The 22516-nt window shown below is 36.0% G+C and overlaps 1 protein-coding gene across 1 annotated transcript; it reads left to right on the top strand.

The window, feature by feature from the left end:
• The first annotated feature begins 82 nt into the window (after window positions 1–82).
• On the top strand, window positions 83–21827 carry LOC108276644 (ferroxidase HEPHL1). The gene is made up of 19 exons (XM_047160637.2): window positions 83–3279; window positions 4311–4555; window positions 5309–5521; window positions 7193–7417; window positions 7584–7838; window positions 10088–10259; window positions 10433–10563; window positions 10862–10993; window positions 12261–12466; window positions 12595–12739; window positions 12952–13164; window positions 15379–15586; window positions 16983–17122; window positions 17248–17376; window positions 17826–17932; window positions 18839–19058; window positions 19543–19682; window positions 19820–19979; window positions 20398–21827. The coding sequence occupies exons 1-19, from the start codon at window positions 3107–3109 to the stop codon at window positions 20481–20483; spliced, it is 3300 nt and encodes a 1099-aa protein (XP_047016593.1). The 5' UTR covers window positions 83–3106; the 3' UTR covers window positions 20484–21827.
• Window positions 21828–22516: the final 689 nt, after the last annotated feature.

The following is a 22516-nucleotide window of genomic DNA, read 5'->3' as shown; positions in this document are numbered from 1 at the left end:
TGTGTGTTCTTTGTTACTTGTAGGATGAAAAGTGACTCCATTTTGAAATGGACTGAAAATAACAATGGAATATCCCATGAAAATAATCTGTATGTTTTCGTACCTGGTTACTCAAAAATTATATTAGACACTCTGTATTGTATGGGCAGGTTTGAGGTTTGTGGTATAGGAATCTATTAGATAATATTCCTGCACACATGGTGCAATTAATTCCTCTGATGCAGAACATTCGCTATGGTCATTTTTTCTTTATCTCTATTCAGTTTTAAGGTGTTGATTTAGTTCAATATACTATTTGCTGGCTAACATGGCTAACTGCTACCAATGTAATATCTAAATACTGAGATTGCTTTTTTTAAAATTACATTTGCAGATTGGTTCAACCCCCTTAAAAGTTGTCAGATTCCAAATGACACACAAATTGTTCCAGCCTGTATTTTTACTGCAAACCAATACGCTCTTAAAGTAAATTTAAAAAAAATTGTAAAGTCAGAATTCATTATTTACCAGCATTGTTTGCATTTGTTTGGAGGTGATTTTCACCCATTCTTCTTGTCAGATTTGCTCCAGCTTCATCAGATTGGTTGGATGTTGTTTGTTGACTACAATTCTCAGTGAGATTCAGATGTGGACTTGGCCACTTTTTAACTACTCTCTCTTTGTGTTTGGGACCATTGTCTAACTGAAAGGTGAAGTTTCTCTGATGCTTGCTTTATTTATTTATTTATTTATTTATTTATCAGCCTGAAGCAGGTTACTTTGTAATATCCCCTGTATTTTGCTCCATCCATTCTCTCTTCAGTTTTGACAAGAAGCCCAGGTTTTGAGGATGAAAAGTGTCCGGAGAGCCTTTCTGTAGATTCTCTCACTAGTCTCTATATTGTTTTTAAGTTAAGTTTTGAGGGAGGGCCAGGACTAGTAGTGCTTGGGTAGTTTGATGCAGCTTCCACTTCCTCACTATTGATCCAACAGTGTTTACTAGGATATCCAAGCTCTTTGATATAATTTTACATCCTAAATTCCTGTTATGAAACTCATTATCTTTAGCTCCCTTAGGATTCTCCATAGCCTTCATTTTCACTCCTTTCCATCAGACTGAGTCTTTTAAATGACAGTTCAACTTAATTAGCAATTAATTGCTTTGCTCTCAGGACATATCAGGGCATATGCTAAAATTTTAACAAATGCTAAAATATGCTAAAACATTTACTTAATTCTTTCTTTCATTAATCTTCTTAACTGCTATATTCTGCTCAAGGTAATTCTGGTGCCACTCCCGGTTACACTGGGTGCAAGATGGGAGAATTCACCCTGGATGGGACACCAGTCCATTGCAGAACATCATGCATACACACATTCACACCTAAGGAAAATTTAAAGTAGCTAATCTGGGAAGAAACAGTAGAACTAGACAAAAACCCACCAAACACAGAGAGAACATGCACAACTTACACACAGACAGACATATTTTTTTGTTTATATTATGCAGGAAACAAATGACTCTTTAAAAAAAAAATACAACACAGGTGTCAACCTGCAAAAAATTTTTAAAACTGGGAATATACAGTATAATGAACAAAAAAGTTTACTTCCCATGGATGAAGTGAATTTTAATCATATACAATGAATGGATATAAAAAGTCTACACACCCCTGTAAAAATCTCACTTGTCACAAGGTATCGATCAGGTGAGGGGTATACAAGAATTTCCAAAACATTAGATGTACCATGGAACACCATGAAGGCCATCACCAACAAATAGAAAAAATGGAGCACCACAATGACGTGAACAAAAACAGGACATCCTTCCAAAATTGACAAAAGTACAAGACAAAAAATTACCAATTACCAGGCAGGCTGCCAACAGACCTACAACAGCATTAAAGGAGTTGCTGGGATATCTGAGAAGTACTGTTTACTCTCTGCATGTGACAAAAAATCTCTTGTATTCTTCACATATCTGGGCTGTGGGGTAAGGTGGCAAGACAGAAGCCCTTTCTCGCAAAAAAAAAAACAACCAAAAAAACAGCCAAGCTCAACTAAATCACCCCAACCCATGTGGCAAAATGTTTTATGGTCTGATGAGACCAATTCTGAAAGGTATAATAATTCAACAATTCCAAAAGGTATGTTTGGTGAAAAAAAGCACATCACCAAAAGAACACCATACTCACGGTGCAGCATGGTGGTGGCAGCATCATGCCAGAACTGGGGCTTTTATCAAGGTGGTGGGAAATACCAGTCAATTTTAGTCCAAAACCTGCTAGTAAGATGAAGATTAAAAGGCATTTCACTCAGCATGACAATAACCCAAAGCATACATCCAAATTAACAAAGGAATGCGTTTACCAAAAGAAGATCAATGTTTATGAATACAACTAAAAATCTGTGTCATGACCTGAAGCAAACTGTGCACAGGAGACGCCCTTAGAATTTGATGGATCTAGAAAGTTTTTTGCACGAAAGAGTGGGAAAATATTGCCAAGTCAAAGATGTGCTATGCTGATAGACTCTTCCCCAAAAAGACTGAGTGAAATCAAAATCAAAAGGTGATTCAACAAAATATAGTTTAGGGGTGTGCACATGTATGCAACTAGGTTATTGTAACTTTTTAAATTTTTCCTATTTTTCTCTAAAATGTTCGATTGTTTTTCATTTAAATTTTGTACGTTGTAATTTTACGTTGAGGATGGAAAAAGTTCTGACATGATTTATCTTGGTTTCTTTTTTTTTTTACGTCACAAAAACCTGCCATTTTAACATGGTTGTGTAGACTTTTTATATTGATTGTAGCTATAGGCTATAGTGCTTATACAAAGGATCAATCTTTAACTTGCACTTAATACAAGAAGCAAGCATATGCATGTCAGTATGTGGAAAGTATGAAATTTAAACAACATTAAGCAATTTAACGCCGCTATAAATATTAGCCTATGATACAGGTTTTCTCTCTTATTGGTCCTTGCTTGCTGTGCGGGGCTCAGTTTCCTCATGCTTTTGGGATGTTTCATGTTTCACACAGGCTGAACCTTTCTGTCATCTGTCACCCTCCTCAGCATTCTTACCTTTCAGTGCACCTCATAGCCAACACGCTGCAGTCCACACTATGGACTTTCATATAAATCGGTGGTGTTTATTTAGTTTAATCAGTTTTTGCACTCTCGTTGGACAAAATGAAGGCATCACAAGAACCTTCTTCATCGGGATAAGAGAAGAAAACTGGGATTATGCGCCAGGTGGTTATAACCACATCACTGGGAAACCATTTACTCAGGATGAGTGAGTTTCAATATTTTGTAATTTTTTCGCAGTATTTTATTATTATATCAAGCTTGGCTCAATATATCAATATTATATCATTATATCACACAGCACTACATAAAACAAACACTGAGATAAGGTGTTATGTGATATGATTAAAAAGGCAATATGTTATTGAATAATATGAAACTTGTTTTTTGTTATTTGTTAACAAATTTGTTATTTGTTAATGTGTGTGTGTGTGTGTGTTTCAAAATAAATTAGCACATTTAAGATTCTTAAAAGCTAAAATTAAGTAATCAAGGACTGAGAAATTATCCCCTACTTAAGGGAAAGTAATTTAGAGATAGCGTTAAAATCTTACTCAATTAAAAAGTACTTAATCACAAAATGCAGTTAAGTGACAGTTAAAATGTTGCTATACTTTTAAAAATATTCTCACTGACCAGATGAGGGAAGAAAGACCTTTTATATTTGAAGGTTTAAATAAAAATATCAGGAGTATAAAAGTTTTCCTTAGATTGTTAATGCCCCAAAATTATAATTACATGCAGTATGGTATTTTCCACCCCTGAATTTTATTCTTATAATCAGTTTGCAATACATATAAGAAAAAATAGATGCACTTTAAAGACCATTTAATATGTATAACCACTTGTCTGGTTCAGTTTCAGGTACACAATTCATTGTCATGTTCCCTTTCAAATGAACAACTCAATGCAGGCTAATGTAGTGTCAGGTTTTGCCTTTTAATGCCATTAATACACATATTCTGACATGATTACCTTATCTTAGACCAGTTCTTTTGCTCCAAAATATTTATGTCAATTATTAATGTAAGTCAAATATGTAACAAGATACATATGCACATACATACCGCATATGCACACATATCCACACATATACAAATGTGGTTATATAAACCACGTTTAGTTTTACTTTCACGTTTCATTTAGATTTTTAGAAGCATTGACATCCTTTATTTCATGCTTATTATGCTGAAAATAATACTAATATTAGAAACCATTGTGTTGTTTGTTGTGTTCTAGACACGCATCTCTGTTCCTGCTTCAAGGTCCCCATCGGATTGGCCATGTGTATAAGAAAGCCATATATAGGCAGTACACAGATGCGACATACACACAGGAGATCCTCAAACCCATTTGGCTGGGTTACCTGGGGCCTGTAATTCGGGCTGAGGTTGAAGACGTCATAGTGATCCACCTGAAGAACTTTGCCTCCAGAAGATATTCAATTCACCCACACGGAGTCCACTACGAGAAGGACTCAGAGGGTAAAATGTTATTTAAAAAATAATAATCTTTTTAAAACACATTGAATAAACTTTAAAAATATTTGGTTTTAAAATTCAACAGCAATAAAGCAGAATGAAGTCAATGCAATGAAACATTTATTTAGTAGATCAGCTTCATGCTCAGGGCCAACTGTGGTAACTGTGGTTTGGTTTTGTTACTTGAAAACAAAACACCTTCCTTTGAAGAAAACAGGATTCCAGTAATGTGAATAATCATGAAAGATGTTTTGCGTCATAATGCAGTCATTATCTTCTATGTAGGACATCCTATTTCTTCAGTTTTATTCATATGATGTAGACTAAACTTGATAAGGTCTTGGAAATGACTAGGCTTTTTCTTTATCTTTTATTGTTTCTTAGTCAATAGGTTTTTTTTTTCTAGTACACTGACACCTAATATAGAGGAAGTCCTGTAGCCATAAAGTCGGAGCTCAGTTAGTGCCATTGTTACTCCTTTGGGCAGAGGGACACTGAACTGAAGCCAACCTCATAATGAGCTAACATTCTACACTGGCAAAATGTATTATCTTGAGACTGAAGGGCAGTTTATGAAGGCATGTTGAAAGTTGCTGATATTCAATTGCCAAAAAAGAAGAGCTTGTTCAACAGTATACCTCAATCAGCATAACCTCTTAACTCAAACCTATTACCTCTTAACTGATATCTTTACCAGTGATATCCCATATTTAGAAGACTGCAATGCTAGGACTAATTTTATTTTATGTGTACTAGGAGCCCTATATCCAGATGGGACCTCTGGAGCAAAGAAGCAGGATGACAATGTTCCTCCTGGTGGAAATTATACTTATAGGTGGACAGTAAAGCCAGAGTTTGCTCCCACTCAGGGAGATCCCAACTGTCTGACTTGGGCTTACCATTCACATGTGATTGCTTTCAAAGACATCTCTTCTGGACTTATAGGAGCCCTGCTAACTTGCAAGAAAGGTACTTTCATTTCAAATGATGAGTATTTCAAATGACACTCATTTGTTGTTTCCAGGCATTCACATACAGTATACAGTGTAAACACCTAGTAACTAACACTTAATCACTGAGATAAGGCATACAAGTAAGACATACTTGGTATTCTAACATAACTTTCATATCATATTGCTATAAAATTTTCAATGTATATCCATGTATATCTGACTTGCAGGAAATGTACAGCTCTCAGCCATGAAACAATGGAGTTATTGAACATTCCCTTCCATTATTTCCATTCACTTACACTATATGCACACCTCTGTCAACGGGGAGGGGGGGATATACAAGCATGTGAAGGGCTTTTGTGTGTTTGTTTTGGGAAATACCATTTATTTTGCTAATAATTTAGTTTTCTTTTACAAAACAAAAAACAAAACTTTTACGTCATATTGGTATAAAATTTAAACAGATTTCCTGGGCCAATGTATATCTATAGACAAGTGGTAGTAATTTGACTATTGTGTCTCTGGTTTCATTGTTCATTAAGTAAGACTATTATTAGGGGTAAAAGCCAAGGACATTATCTGTATCTGTCCAGTGCTTAAAATATTGATATCTCTTTTCACACTCAGATTTAAATCAGAAGTGGGCATGATCTACATCAGAAGTGTGTGTGTGTGTGTGTGTGTGTGTGTGTGTGTGTGTGTGTGTGTGTGTGTGTGTGTGTGTGTGTTTTAACTAACACACCCTGTGGAACTTTCTGACAAGCTTTAATGTAATATGGCTGAATAAGCAGGATAACTGTTTCAAAATAGTGATGTCTATCCCAAATCACAAAACTTAGGCTACAATAATAACTTAATACAATATGTTTTTTAGGCTACAGTAATAACATCTAATAATGTTTTTCCAGATTTACTTTTTTTTTTTTTTTTAGGTTTATTTTGCATTCCAGAAAGATTACAAATGTTCTCTGGACACCTTATCAGAATATATTATAAACCTGGGACACACTGGTTTACATGGGATCCTTTAAGTGGTATTTCATTATAATACCCATATGATTTTTTGAGAACATTTTATTTTAATAATGTTGGAGATTGATTATTTATAAATTACGAAAAACACGTGCAATGAATGTACAAGATTTATTGTATTTTAAAAATGAATTTGTGTTACAGGGGGTTAGTGGTTAGCACTTTTGCCATGTGCCTCCAGGGTTGGAGGGTCACTTTGGCCTCTGCCATGTGTGCGCGGAGTTTGCATGTTCTCCCCGTGCTTCAGGGGTTTCCTCTGGGTACTCTGGTTTCCTCCTCCAGTGCAAAGACATACATTGTTGGCTGATTGGCATTTCCAAATTTTCCATAGTGTGTGAATGGGTGTGTGAGTTTGTGTGCAATTGTGCTCTGTGATGGGTTGGCATCCAATCCAGGGTGTCCCCCACCTTATGCCATGATGCCAGGGTGTCCCCTGTGATAGGCTTCAGGCTCCCCACGACCCTGTGTAGGACAAGCTGTACAGAAATGGATGGATGAATTAGTGTTACACCACTGTTAACTTTTTTCCCCTGAATTTTGTTTGAATTTGTATTTGTATTCATTTAGGATACATTTTCTGGTCAATCCAAATAATGCCAAATATTCTATTTCTATTAATTTACAACCCCTAATATCCATGGTCTGTTTCAATCAGGAATCCTGCAGCCTGTTTCCGAAGTGAACTATTCCCAGGTATCATCAGTGTTTACCAACTCTCAGGTACTAAGGACAGATGTTGATAAGGACTTCCTCCTATTATTCACCGTGGTGAATGAAAACCTGAGCTGGTACCTAGATGAAAACATCCAAACATTCTGTTTGGATCCAGCTAATGTCAACCACTCTGATCCTGATTTCAAACGCTCTAACCAGATAAATGGTAAGTGTTTCTTTGGACTGTATACCTATCTTTGGGTCAGTTTTTGTAAATGTCATAACCAGAGGTAAAATTCTAAAAAAACAAACAAACAAACAAACAAACAAACAAAAAAACAACGATCAGAAAAAACTATCCATAGAATATCATTCTTCATCTTATTTTATAGCTATTAATGGATATGTGTATGGGAACCTTCCTGGGATTGAGATGTGCCAAAACAAAAAAGTTTCATGGCATTTTATTGGCATGGGCAATGAGGTGGACATCCACTCGGCATATTTTCATGGGCAGACGTTGCTGATTCAAGGACATCGTGTCGACAGTGTCAGCCTGTTTCCTGCCTCTTTCATGACTGCAGAGATGGAGCCCTTAACACTAGGAAGATGGCTGCTGAACTGTCAGGTTAACAGCCATATGCAAGGTACAGTTTTAGCTTTGAGGAAGGTACACTTTTAGCTTTCATTTGAAAGTATCTTCAAGAATGCATGACATAGATACAGATACTGTGTTTACTACAATCCCCATAAATTTTGTCTGAAAAAAGAAAACGTGCATCTATTTTATCATTTATCTACAAAATAAATAGAATTCCACATTGTTATAAAAGGTGTGTGTATCCTGTTCTTCCATGACAAAGGTGGTATTTGTACAAATCGTAACAAATATGTCAGAAGATTGGACAAACAACTTACTAGACTTAGAAGTTGGGAAGAATGCACATGGAGTACTTGGGTCGGGAGGATTGAATATTGCAGCTGGGTTGGTTTAAAAAGATTTGCAATCATATGATCAGAGATGAGTTATATTGCATTTATAAACAGATATGCAAACTATTTATATTGCAACTATATTTATTGTTATTTAGACAATATATTATGAATATCGTAAAATACATTTTAAAAAGTGGGTTTCTGAAACATCAATAAACAAATAAAAAACAAATAAATTATTTAAAAATTGTGGAACAGAATTTGTACTTTTTAAAAATTCTTATTTTTTAAACATTCATTGTCGGAAGTAAAGCAGACTATTATTTTGAAAACTGTGTTTTAGTGTATTTTATAAGAATATTTCTCCCATATTGTGTATGTACAGTTGATAGTCTACACACCCCTGTTAAAATAGCATGTTTTTGTGCTGTAAAAAACAAAAACAAAAAAAAACAAAACCTAGATAAATCATGTCAGAACTTTTTCCACCCTCAATGCAAAATTACAATGTAAAAAAAATAAGTGAAAAACAATCCGAAACATTTTAGGAAAAAATAGGAAAAATAAAAAAGTTACAATGACCCGGTTACATATGTGCACACCCTTTTATAATTGGGGATGTGACTGTACCACGGAACACTGTGAAGGCCATCATCATCAAGTGGAGAAAATGGAGCACCACAGTGACATTACCAAGAACAGGACATTCCTCCAAAATTTATAAAAGGACAAGAAAAAAAAAACCTTAACAGGGAGGCTGCCAATTGACCTGCGGCAACATTAAAGGAGCTGCAGGAATATCTGACAGGTACTGATTACTCTCTGCATGTCACAACAATCTCTCGTATTCTTTACATGTCCACGCTTTGGGGTAGGGCGGCTAGACGGAAGCCCTTTCTCACAAAAAGCATCCAAGCTCAACTAAATCACCCCAAACCATGTGACAAAATGTGTTATGGTCTGATGAGACCAATTCCAAAAAGTATAATAAGTCCATAATTCAAAAAGGTATGTTTGGTGCAAAAAAAGCACATCACCAAAAGAACACCATACCCACAGTGAAGCATGGTTGTGGCAGCATCATGTTTTAGGGCTGCTTTTCTTCAGCCAGACCTGGGGCTTTTATCAAGGTGGAGGGAATCATGAATAGCTACAAATACCAGTCGATTTTAGTGCAAAACCTCCAGGTGTCTGCTAGTTAGCTGAAAATGAAAATGAGTTTCACCTTCTAGCACAACAGTGACACAAAGCATATATCCAAATCACCAAAGGAATGGTTTAATCAAAAGAAGATGCTTTTAAATGACCAAGCCAGAGCCCAGAACTGAATCCAACAAAAAATCTGTGGGGTGATCTGAAGCAGGCTGTGCACAGGAGATGCCCGTACAATTTTATGGATCTTGAATGCTTTTGCAAGAAAGAGTGGGAAAATATTGCCAGGTCAAGATGTACCAACCTGATAGACTCTTACCCAAAAAGACAGTGGTGCAATAAAATCAAATGGTGCTTCAACAAAGTATTAGTTTAGGGGTGTGCACACTTATGTACCTATGTTACTGTAACTTTTTTCTTTTTTCCCTAAAAAGTTTTTATTGTTTTTTTCACTTATTTGTATACTTTGCAATTTCATATTGGTGGGGAAAAAGGTGGGAAAAGGTAGGAAAAGATCTAACACAATTTATCATAGTGTCATTCTTTTACTTCACAAAAGCCTGACATTTGGGTGTGTAGACTTTTTATATCCACTGTATATTCTGTGGAAGTACCATCATGAGATGACAGTATTACCATGACTGGAACAACATTTCCACAGATATACATTTTCTTTTGCCTTAAACAAACAAAAAAAAATACATGCATTGTGTGCACTAAGCTGGATTGTTAAGTAAAACTGTGTGAGTGTTGCATGTCTACTCAGCTGTGTTGTCATGCTGGATATAGTAGTGGTGTTTGTGTGCAGATGGTATGCAGGCACTGTTCAATGTTTCACTGTGTGCTGGTGAGACAAACTCTGTCATTCCTCTGAATGGGACAGTGAGGAAGTACTTCATTGCTGCTGAGCTGGTTCGATGGAACTACGCCCCATCAGGGATAGACAGTCTGACTAACCTTTCACTAACTGAAAATAAGAGGTATGGAGCTGCACTAGTTTCAATTCATTTTCTTGTTTCTATTTCATAATGACATTATATCATCCTAATGTCAAACTTTGTTGACTACCTGTACAGTTTTTGTCTAGAATTTCCTCTTGCATCATTCAAATGCTATACTCTATCAGCATTCTTTTTTTTTTTACTCTTCTTAGGCATTCAGAGTTGTATTTTGGGAAGGGTAATGGTCATCTCGGTGGAGAATATACAAAGGTGGTATATAGAGCATACACAGATGAAACATTTGTGGAAAAGAGCAGCACGGATGCACACCTGGGCATACTAGGTAGACATCCCTTTTTTACATTATTTGGTAGTATTTGGTATATAAAGGTTCGCCAGTTATGGGAATAAATAATGATATGAATGAAAACATTATTATTGTTATATAAAAACAGTATGGGGGTTGTAACCAGAGATCATGATTTACATTCCAAACATATAAAATGTCACAGATACAGTAATTATATTTCCATATCATTCAGATACAGTAGTATCATTCAAATAGGGAGATTTTGAAATGTTCTGTTTTACTGATATTTCTATTGCCCTGTTCTCTACTATTTGCTTTTGTTTCTCTTCAGGTCCTGTACTAAGAGCTGAGGTTGGGGATACTTTACAAGTCACATTTCTGAACAAAGCTGATAGAAATTACAGTATCCAGCCCCATGGCCTCCAGTATACAAAGTCATCTGAGGGAGCTCAATATGAGGATGGTAAGAAGACAATGATACAGAACCACAACCAAGCATCTTCTTCCTTCATTTCCCAGTTATATTTTGCTGCTGTAATTTCATCTTTATCCTATATTTTACATGAGAAACATCTGGTAACAAATAAACTGAAGTTAAAGTTAAAAAGTATTCCCACTTTAAATGTAACCTAGTACTTAAAAGTAAAAATGAAATGATTTAAATTAAGGCACTGGTATTAAATATGAACTGACTTCAGGTGGTGTGTTGGCAGTCATTGTGCAAAAATAGCTATTTACTGTATCCATATATCCATGTATTGTTGTAATTTGATTTGATCAGTCCTGGCTCGTGACCATACATTTTATTGGGGCTGGACAACATTAATAAGGCCATAACCTCATACAGAAAGGTCAAGAGGCTTATGCTACAAACTACTACTGTATCTAGTGAATTTTTTTGAGTAATCCCTTAATTGCAGTTGAGAGATGACAACATACAGTCATCCAGCATACAAATTAGCAGCTTGTTTTTGAGTGGTATTAGAAGAAGAAGGACATGGTATCCTTTGTTCAGCTAACCCTTGTTCAGTTGTGTTTGAGGTATAATAATTAACCAGTGTTTATAGGTTTCAGCAGAACGTCCAGCCCAACTACATCTCAGAAACCACACAATCTGAAACAAGCCCAAAAAGTTCAGGAATTTTAAAAGGGAGACATGATTGTTCTTTTCCTCAACCTTTTCATGGGAAAAGTACTTCATATGTATTTTTGATGTGTGGACATTATCCACAGAATAATCCTTCTTTCCATCTCCTAATATTTGCAATATATCTTACAATAGAAATGGTTCTGGTTTTTAGACACAGTGTATGCACTTACAGTTTGCCTTTTTTATGGAAATGTATTACATATAATTCTTTCCCCCAGTAAAATTGCCCCTGCTCTTATGGCCTCTATTAACGCATGTTGCAGTTCCCATTATTGACCACAAGGTGCAATAATACTGTACGGAAGTGCACCCTGAAATGCTGTAAAAATAGTGATACTTTTTGTAAATTGCCGGTCACTTATAAAGATATAATTAGTATTTCAATGTAATTAAAATGCATGGAGTCAATGAGGAATTCAAACATTTGTATATATATATATATATATATATATATATATATATATATATATATATATATATATAGAGAGAGAGAGAGAGAGAGAGAGAGAGAGAGAGAGAGAGATGAATAGGTAGGTTTCCAGGTTTATCATGCTTGGTGTCTTTTATATTTGATTTTTAGATACAGAAAAAAATGGATCTCACGTGAAGTCAGGGGATTCCTTCAACTACACGTGGCATGTGAGAGAGGGACCATCTAAGACTGATCAGGACTGCATCTCTTACCTGTACTTCTCCTCAAGTGACCCCATCAGAGACACCAACTCTGGCCTCTTTGGACCTCTACTTGTGTGTAAGAGAGGTACACTGAGCTCCAATAATACTCAGGTATTATATTCTCTACAGTTTACTGCATATACCAAGGGAATACCAAGAAAATTATATGCATTTAGGAATACGAACATTTCCAATAATATATTTTTAAAATTTTTTTAATTCTTTGCTGATAATATGAGAAAAATGTGGACAAAGAGTTCTTCCTGCTCTTCACTATGATGGATGAAAACCTGAGCTGGTATCTGAAGAAGAACATTCAGACATATGGGACAAATGAATCAGACCCAGAGAATGAGGGATTTCAGGAGAGCAACAAAATGCATGGTAGCATACACATTCATTTCACTTACTCAACTCATAGAACTGAATTTTAAGTTTCATTTTCAATGTGAAAACATGGGAGTTGTTAAAGGTTTTGAATCATTCAACATTTTAATTTCTTTTAGGCAATCTGGTTTTCATTAATTACAATATGAAAATATGATATTACATGCTGGCTAGTTTGATCTGTGCGTTTCATCGTCGATGTGGTACAGCGGTGAATGGCTACATGTACGGGAATCTACCAGGACTGGAGATGTGTGTGAGTGAACGGGTCAGATGGCATGTCCTAGGACTTGGCACAGATGTGGATATGCATGGGATTTACTTCCAGGGAAACACCTTCAGCAGAGACGGAATCACCCGCGACACTCTCGCTGTGTTTCCACACACTGCTGTCAGGGTTTTCATGCAACCAAATAAAACCGGTCAGTCATGCCTTTGGTAAATTTGCTTATACTAATGTTTTTCTTTAAAATGATAATTTGTCTGGTTCTCCAGCTTCTTCCCACCATTCAATCAGGGGCTGATAGGTGGATTGGTGAATACATTAAATTGTCCATAGATGTATGTGAATGTTGGTGTATAGTTGTGCACTACTGAAGGTCTGGCAGGGTCCATTTTCACTTTGCACCCAGTGTTCCCAGGATAGGCTCCAGATACACCAGGTGATACTTCAGATGAGTAGGATAAGGTTGCTGTTGACGAGGAATAAATTAATTTCATTTAAAGCAAAATTTCAAACAACTAAATGGAATTAACCCAAAACACCTGTTTTGTGTCAGACATTCAGTGTAAAAAAAAATTGCAAGCATGAAAGTCATGTTTAGTGAACTATGTGAATTTGCATTATTGCCAAATAGTGCAGCTTATGTAGCTTTGTTAATAGCTTTGTAACGTGGTGCTGGAAAAGCACTGTGAAAACATAAAATTTTATAAACTACTACCTGACAACTATAAATTATTTCATGAAAGGATGTAACACATTAAGCAGTCAGTTGGAAGGCTGCATAAGACTGTGTGTTTACTTAATTATTCTACTTAATTTTTAATACTTTGCAGTTTTTAAATATTTCTCTAATATGTAATATTTTTTTAATCACTACAAATATACCACCGCTCAGGGGAAAATGCTAACCCCATCTGTTATGGTATGGTTCAGTGTGGACCCAAGTGCAGAGTGAAAACCTGTGCTTGCTTATAAATAAATGAGCAAGCAGGGTTTATATATAGGTAAGATGAAGGTTTAAGAGAAGGGTATGGGTGTGTTTATGTGCACTTTGAAAAACATCCCTGAATGGGACTCGAATAAGGAATGTCCACACTCTGCATTCTTCCACTGCACTACCAGGTACATTGGGCTACAGATGGGGCAGGCACTCCTGCAATGCAGAGTCAGGAAAAAAGTGGGAAAACTAATCAAAAGAGACACAAAAATTGCATCCTAAAACAATGGAATCTTTCTTACTAAATACAGACAAATAAAATGTGATTAGGCTCATGCAACTTAGAAATATCCAGGGGGGTGTTTCAAAGATGCCTTTTATCCATTAGTTCTCTCTTCTTTTCCATGATGTCATATATCTTTGTCTTAGTTTCTTTCTCTTTTCTTGGCCATATCTTAAATCTCTTTTGTCCCTTCTCTCTTTCACTTTCTAGCTGCTTTTCTTTTCAGCTTCTTTTTTATTCTTACTTTTCTTTTCATACTATACATACCATACAAGTCACCTTTCTACAAAATTGCTATGAAAGACTGTGTCAAAGGCTGGCCTTAAGTATCCTGTATGGCAGGTGCAGGCATTTCAAGTTAATCAGCCTGCTGGAGAATTCTGGGCAACTCAAGTTTTCGCACATGGCTGCTCTCACTGTGAGTTGCTGCTGCTCTCTGCTGGATGCCAGCAGTGTTCGCAGCCTCTTACACCATCACCCATTTAAATGAATACCACTTGCCAGTACATAGTCTGATGCTGTTGTTTTGCATACATGGGCAGGAATGGTTTTTGGGTTCAATGAGTTAAAATTGTCCAGCATTCTTGTATTTACTTAACCACTATAGCTATAATTTTGACTAAGGGTGTTTTCACACTTGGTCTATTTCAGTGCTCCAAGTGGTCTCAGATCAATCATTCTGCATGTTTATGTGCATATATGAACACAAAAAATGTCATCATATTTCAGCCAAATGATAGCATCATGTTAAGCAAGCATTTTGAATGACACTATACAATGTTACACATATTCACATATTCACTGTTAAACTATGGTAAAAGAGGAATGGCATGAACAAGTGCTCTGAGATCTCATCAATGCTAAAAGGTCCAGAAAGAGAACTGAGTTCCCTTTTGAGTCCACTTGGACTGTGAACACCAAAAGCACTGAGGCCATTTGCAGCTAGTTCCTTTTGGGTCCACTTTAACAGGCCTGAGTATGGTTAATATAAAAAGAACTATATGTAAAAACACTCTAAAGCACTTTTAATGTTAAAGTGCAGAGAATCACTGACTTATCACTCTTCTGTTTTTAGACTTTCAGCTGCTCTTCAGTGATGTGTATAAGAGGATTAGTTAAACCCACTGGCCTGTTGAACTGTGGGTGGTTCATATGTTATATGTGCATGTGTGTCTGGTTGTGTGTGAATACAGGGCTTTTTGAGGTGAGCTGCAAAGTGAGTGACCATTACATGGGAGGGATGAGGCAGCAGTACAGAGTGAAGAATTGTGGACAGAACTTGTCTGCTCTTCCCTCTGCTCCCACAGCACACTACTACATCTCTGCAGAAGAGCTAGAGTGGGACTACTCACCAAATCGCACCTGGGAGCTCCATCTCTTCAATGTTACAGAGGAGAATAGGTATATACAAACACACACAGACACACACACAGAAAACTCAGGTATCTAGACCAACAGAAATGGCATGACCAAATTTTTTCTTTTTTTTTTGCATTGAACAAATTGAATAAATTGAATTGAATAAATTGCATGACTTAGCGCTTTTGTACAGAATGTCATTATACAACAGAAAATGCAACAGAAGCACCTATAATTTTATAAAGAAATCCTTACTCTGTGACTATGGAAATTTGAAACACCCCTAAACTGATGTGGACTGTCTCCTATTACTAGTAAATTGGTAAGGCATGGTTTGAATTTGCATATTGGAAGCCTTATATGGAAGTTCAGATATTTTCTGACACAGTAAAATTGATCTGTCACATGTCCAATACAAACACATAGAGTGCACTTCAAAAGTATTCAGTCCCCTGAAAAGTCATCGGAATTGTCTTGATTACAAATAAAACAGACTGTTCCAGACAGTTTTTTTTTATTATTCCAAATCAATATAGTCTTAATTTAATTTTTCAATGTCAGAATTTATTATATGTCATCAGATCTTAACAAAAAATAAAACCATCATATTTCACCAACATATTTCACTGTAGGTATGGTGTTAATTGAAATATGGCCTGCAATAAAGCTGTAGCCCTGAAGTTTTTTTTTTTAGCCTCAAATAATTTTCCACATGAAGCAGTTTGTCACTATGTACAGTAACTGAACGTCAGTCAAAGAAGATGGCCGTGTTGTAATTTTCTATCTTCACTGAACGGAGGCAAGACCAATCAGACAGGGTTTACAGGAAAATACATGGAAATACTTGTCTTATTGGCTTACAGCTCTAAAATCTACCAAACACTAGCTCACCCATTCAGTTAGTGTGAGGGGGAAAAAAGAATATATATGTCATTTTATTTTTTTTTACCAGTAAAGGGGTTGAAACAGAAACACAAACATCCTTTCATGCTGAGCAGGAAAACAAGGTGTGTAAATTTTGAACATGATATGAGAGGAGCATAAGGACAGTTAATGTACTTTGCATGGCACTGTAGCAGCTAAACCCATGATAGCTTAGTTGTCTGGTGCACCCTCACTCCACTCTCAGCCACTGTACTCTGTAACTCCTTCAGAGTGATTGTTGGCCTCACTGTGGCTTCTGTCACCAGTGTCTGTCTAGATTTTAAGCTGAGTTTTGAAGGACGGCCTTGTCTAGGTAATGCTTAGGTGGTGTGATGCAGCTTCTACTTCCTCACTATTGATCCAGTAGTGTTTACTGGGATGTCTAACCTGTTAGATATAATTTTACTTCCTATTCCTAAGTTCCATTACCTTATATTGCCAGATATAGTTTTTTTTGTGTTTTTATTATTGTTGCAGTCTTTATTGAACTTGTAATGGATGCCTTGCTTCTTAGTCCAGGGAGTGTATTTGTGGGGACTGGTGAGAACAGGCTTGGCTCCAAATATATAAAAGTGGTTTATAGAGAGTACACGGATGCCACCTTCAGCACCAGGAAGCAGCGGCAGTCTTCAGAGAAACATCTGGAAATACTGGGTACAAAGTTATGGTTCTCTAACTGTTCTAAATGCTTTTGTTGCCATTAGTTAATTGTCATCTAGTGTGACTGTCATCTGTAAACCAATGACTCTATGTGTCTGTACTTGGGCATATTTTGTTAGGTCCAATCATCAGGGCAGAGGTCGGTGAAGTTCTTCATATTACATTTCTTAATAAGGCTAGCCGTCCATACTCTGTCCAGCCTCATGGAGTGAAAACCTCACCTCAGAATCCAAAACCTGTGTTGCCCGGTGAGGAATCTTCAACATCATATTGCAAACCAAACCTACAACACTGCTTAATAAAACAAGTTTTAAAGGTCTTGCTATCATAAGCCAATTTAGGCTAATAAATAATGTTACTTTTAACTGATTTAATATTGCAAATATATCGTATACTTAAAGTTTTAGTATGTATTTATATTGGCTTTAAACATATAGTAGAGTTCAATCTGAGTCTTTATTTCATTAGTTAATTATATTAATGCAATTTAGTAAAGACCTCAGGCAATATCACAATTACAATTACTCAATTGAATATTTAGATTGACAAAGCAGCAGAAGTTATGATAATGCATCATGCATAGATGACCATGCCAATAATTATATATACTGTGAATTCTAAGTAGTAATGAGACATATATCATTTTGGATATAATAAAAACATATTTGAATTAATCTGATGTAATCATTAACTACAGGAAACATGAGTATGTACCAGTGGATTGTTCCAGAGAGTTCCGGCCCAGGAGTCGCCGATCCAAACTGCATCACATTTGCTTACTACTCTACTGTGGACTTCATTAAGGTGATCTCTTAAGAGTAGTGTATGAATACATGCACATATTGGGACCTTGACATAGATTTTATTATAAACTACATATATTGTTCTTTATATACTGTATGTCATGTTTATCAGCGATCTGTCACATGCCTACGATGCCTAAATGGGTCATTATAGATCAAAACCTTAATGATAACATAGGCTTTAAAAAAATTATGTTTAACCAATAACTGTGAATTAGACTTGCAGCAGTGAGTAATGATGGGCATTACAATGTACTAAATACTAAATGAATTAATATTCTGATGAAAATCTCTAAAAAGCTAGTGACAGGCATCTGTTTATCAGACAAAAAATGAAAGCTAAACATCAGATATCAGAAGCTAAACATTTTAGTCACAGCCTGATTAATGCAGTATGGGTGCTTGTTTTGTGAAGAAAGAACTATTCTTTTGTGCTTGCAAATCCATCTGTCTTCAGAAAAGAGTTCATTTATTTTGATTCACTGATTGCACTAAATGGCCAAATCCCAAAGGTGTTCAGTGAGGTTGAGGTCAGGGCTCTGTGCAGGCCACTCAAATTCTGCCACACTAATCTTGGCAAACCATATCTTCATGGACCTCGCTTTGTGCACAGGGGTATTGTCATACTGGGCCTCTTAGTTCCAGTGAAGGGAAATTGCAAAGCCACAGCTTACAAATACTTCCTATACAACTATGTGCTTCCAACTTTATGGCAAGAGTTTGAGGAAGGCCCACATATGGGTGTGATGGTCAAGTGTTCAAAAGCTTTTGGCCATATAGTGTATATTATACAGTTACGAATAATACACAATATCTAAAGTCACTGCATCCAGAATATAAATACATTTTTGACATTATGAACTGAACATGGTGTGACAAATTTTCGTTTGTTGAATTGTATATTTAGGACACAGTCAGTGGGCTAATTGGACCCCTGGTGATCTGCAGGAAAGGGATACTAAACCAAAGAAGACAAAGACTGGATGTGGATAGAGAGTTCGCTCTTCTTTTCTTTATCTTTGATGAGAACATGTCATGGTACCTGGAGCAAAACATCCAAACCTACTACAACAGCTCAAAACCTCCAATCAGAAATGACGACTTTGTAGAGAGTAATAAAATGCATGGTGAGACTTTACCTCTTAACCTTCATTATCTTGACTTATTACCATAGCTGTTCATTTTATAGCTTTTAAATGGTAAATGGCACACTTACATAGCGCTTTTATCCAAATCGCTTTACACTGTGTCTCATTCACCCACACACTCACACACACACTCACACACACACACTCACACACACACTCACACACATACTCACACACATACTCACACACTCACACACACACACTCACACACACCAATGGTCGCAGAGCTGCCATGCAATGCGCTAACTTGCTATCGGGAGCAACTTAGGGTTCAGTGTCCAAGGACACTTTGGCACGTGGAGTCATGTGGGCCAGGAATCGAACCGCCAACCCTACAATTAGTGGACAACCCGCTCTACCACCTGAGCCACAGCTGCCCATGTTTATACCTTTACAATTATTTACAAATACTCAAAATTGAGGGTCCACCGTCAGTATTGTGCTATTCATTTCGATTTCTCAGCAATTAATGGCAAGGTGTATGGAAACCTTCAGGGAGTGGAAATGCGGCAAGGGGAGAAAGCAAACTGGTATCTCCTTGCGCTGGGTAATGAAGTGGATCTGCACACAGTGCATCTACATGGCCAGACCTTCATCTACAAGGTGATAATGAAATACAACAAGTTATGGTAGTCTTAATTATTCAGATGCAAATAAATAACATCAATAGAAATTTATTTTTTAAAACAAGAAACTGACCAAATGTAATTATCTTTCTTTAATTCTGTTCCATGGAGCAGACAGACCTTCCCCACCGGGCTGATGTGTTTGACCTGATTCCAGGCACATTTCAGACACTGGAGATAGTGGCAGACACTGAGGGAACGTGGCTGCTGCACTGCCATTTGGATGACCACATTCTTGCAGGCATGGAGACCACCTATATCGTCAAGAGATCAGGTGATTTTTTAAAGCTTTTTTTTTTTACTCTCTATGCAAAAACACATAAATTGCAGTTCATTTCATGACCACACCTTTTAATGAAAACACCAGCACCATTTATCTTCTACCAAAAACACAACAAGCAAAAATCACAAACTGTTAGTTAGTGTAAGAGATTATTTACAAATGATAATAAAATAACTTTTATAACTACCTTGATTGGCTGCAAACAAGCTGAAGGTGTTAATGTTCCATCAAGACATCAAGGGAAGTCAGCATATGGTGGGACATAAAGTTTTGTTACAGTCCACATAGGGAGTTGAGTACTGAGAAAGCTAGCTTTGAACTAAACTGCTTGTTAGCAATTATTTAAAAATGTAAGATGTAGAAGAGATTGCGCAATTGTTTTATGTTTTATATGAAAATTGTGTTTTAGGTGCCAGTGCTGTGACTCATCACCTGGGCGTAGTCTCCATCTTGGCCTTTATCTCCACCCTTGGACTAAAGTGTTTTAGTAACTAATTAAAGAATAGTTTATAGATACTTTATAGATACTTTATAGGTTTTGTTAAAAAAACAACATACATATATCTATTGTTTTAGTGGTGCATAATAAATGGAAGATTATCAACCAAAATCTTAGTTATACAGTCACTAACACAGAAATTCCAAAACCTTGAAGAAAATTTTATACATATTTTCTTCAGTTATGATATATTTTTTCTTAAAAGTTAGGCAATGTTCACCTGCTACACACAAATTTCATACCTAAACTCTTTTGCATTAAAAGCACATTTAATCCAACAGCACACTTAACCTTACTTTGTCATTCAATACACATCATTCCACTCAGCATAATTCAACTCAAATGAAATGTAGTTCTCATGGACTAAGCGCAAGCTTAAATGTTAACACATATTTCTAAAGTATTTCACACTGAATACACAGATAAAAAAAAAAAAAAAGTACTCAGGTGAGCTCTTTTGTATGTTTGGTGACATGAAGAGAGGCCAAATAGAGAAGGAGAAGGTCGAAGAGGAGAGAATGTGTCAAAGAAGATGAAGAGGAACAACCAAAGAAATATATGCAACTACCTATGAGAGAACCCAGACAGACCAGACATCTAAACCTCTGTTGTGTCTAAATCACTTCAGTAATCAGGATGGATGAAGAAGACTCTCTATATCTGTTTGCTTTTGCCAGACAGAGATGCATTTTAGTGAATTGATTTTGAGTGTTTAGATTTATATTTAGGGTTTAACTGTTTTAGCTGTTTAATTAAAACATGACTATAGCCTTTAAAAGTCTATAACATGACTTTTGTGTATCTTACAGAGCCCTGCTGGTGATATCCCTTTTTTAGAAAAATCATGTGAGGCCTGATTAATGCAAGGGAACTGGATCCAACTGCATAGCCATAACTTAGTAAGGCGCCATGGCTACCCTATGCTTTACTATGTGATCAGAAGCACGGCTTACTGAGAATAATTTTTAATGACATGTTTAGTAATGTGGGATACATAATTTCACTGTGTAGACCATTATGTATATAGGTGTAGGTCTTTACTTTCATCCTCAATAAAAAAAAATAATACTTTTATATATGTTTATAGAATTTAATGTAATATTTATTCATGGCATCAATGAATGAACGTTCAAAAACAAGAAAAGTCTTCAAAAGACCTTCAGCATATTCTAATACTAAGACAAATAAGTAAATATTACTACGTATTAAGATGTTGGTCTCAGTGACATTTTATAATTCATTTCTTATAGCAATAATAACAACAACAACAACAACAACAGGTAAAAAACAAATTGTTAATAAAAAATCAACATCAATTTCTAAAATCATTTGAAATCAGTACCTGAAATATCCCCGAACACTAGGCCTACTAAAATAATTCACTTATAAACATTTGTACATGATTTATATGTACTGTGTGTGTGTATATATATATATATATATATATATATATATATATATATATATATATATATATATATATATATATTCACAGTATATTATTTCTATATGGATCATAAATATGTGGAATCTATTAATCATGATGATTTTATAACTTCAGGAATAATCAATGCTTATATACTGTAATTGTTCCTACCTCAAGCTTTCGGGGTCACCACACTCCCTTATATGATTTTACATGAATTAAGTATGTTATGTCTATCAAGCAGTTTTAATGTAAGGATTAGTAATAGTTTTGACTTTGAATTCTCAGGGCAGAAAATAAATGCAGCAAAGTTAAACTGTCTCAATCTTTCTGAATATATCCAAAATTCAGCATATCCTTTAGGGTTTTTAGAGTTTAATATTATGATAAAGCCATTCTTTTGCGTAATATCTAAACTTATATCTCCTGCTTCCGGCACAAGGCATGCAGTAGTGCTAGCTCCCCACACAGTGGCACTAGTGGGTATCAATGTCATTATGACTTTCTTTGATTTGTCCATCCATCCATCCATCCATCTTTATACCGCTTATCCTTTTCAGGGTCATGGGGAACCTGGAGCACCCTGGACACGGTGCTAATTTC

The sequence above is a fragment of the Ictalurus punctatus genome, chromosome 16 (genome assembly GCF_001660625.3).
Source record: "Ictalurus punctatus breed USDA103 chromosome 16, Coco_2.0, whole genome shotgun sequence".
Taxonomy (NCBI): domain Eukaryota; kingdom Metazoa; phylum Chordata; class Actinopteri; order Siluriformes; family Ictaluridae; genus Ictalurus; species Ictalurus punctatus.
This window is presented reverse-complemented; position numbering and strand designations above follow the sequence as displayed.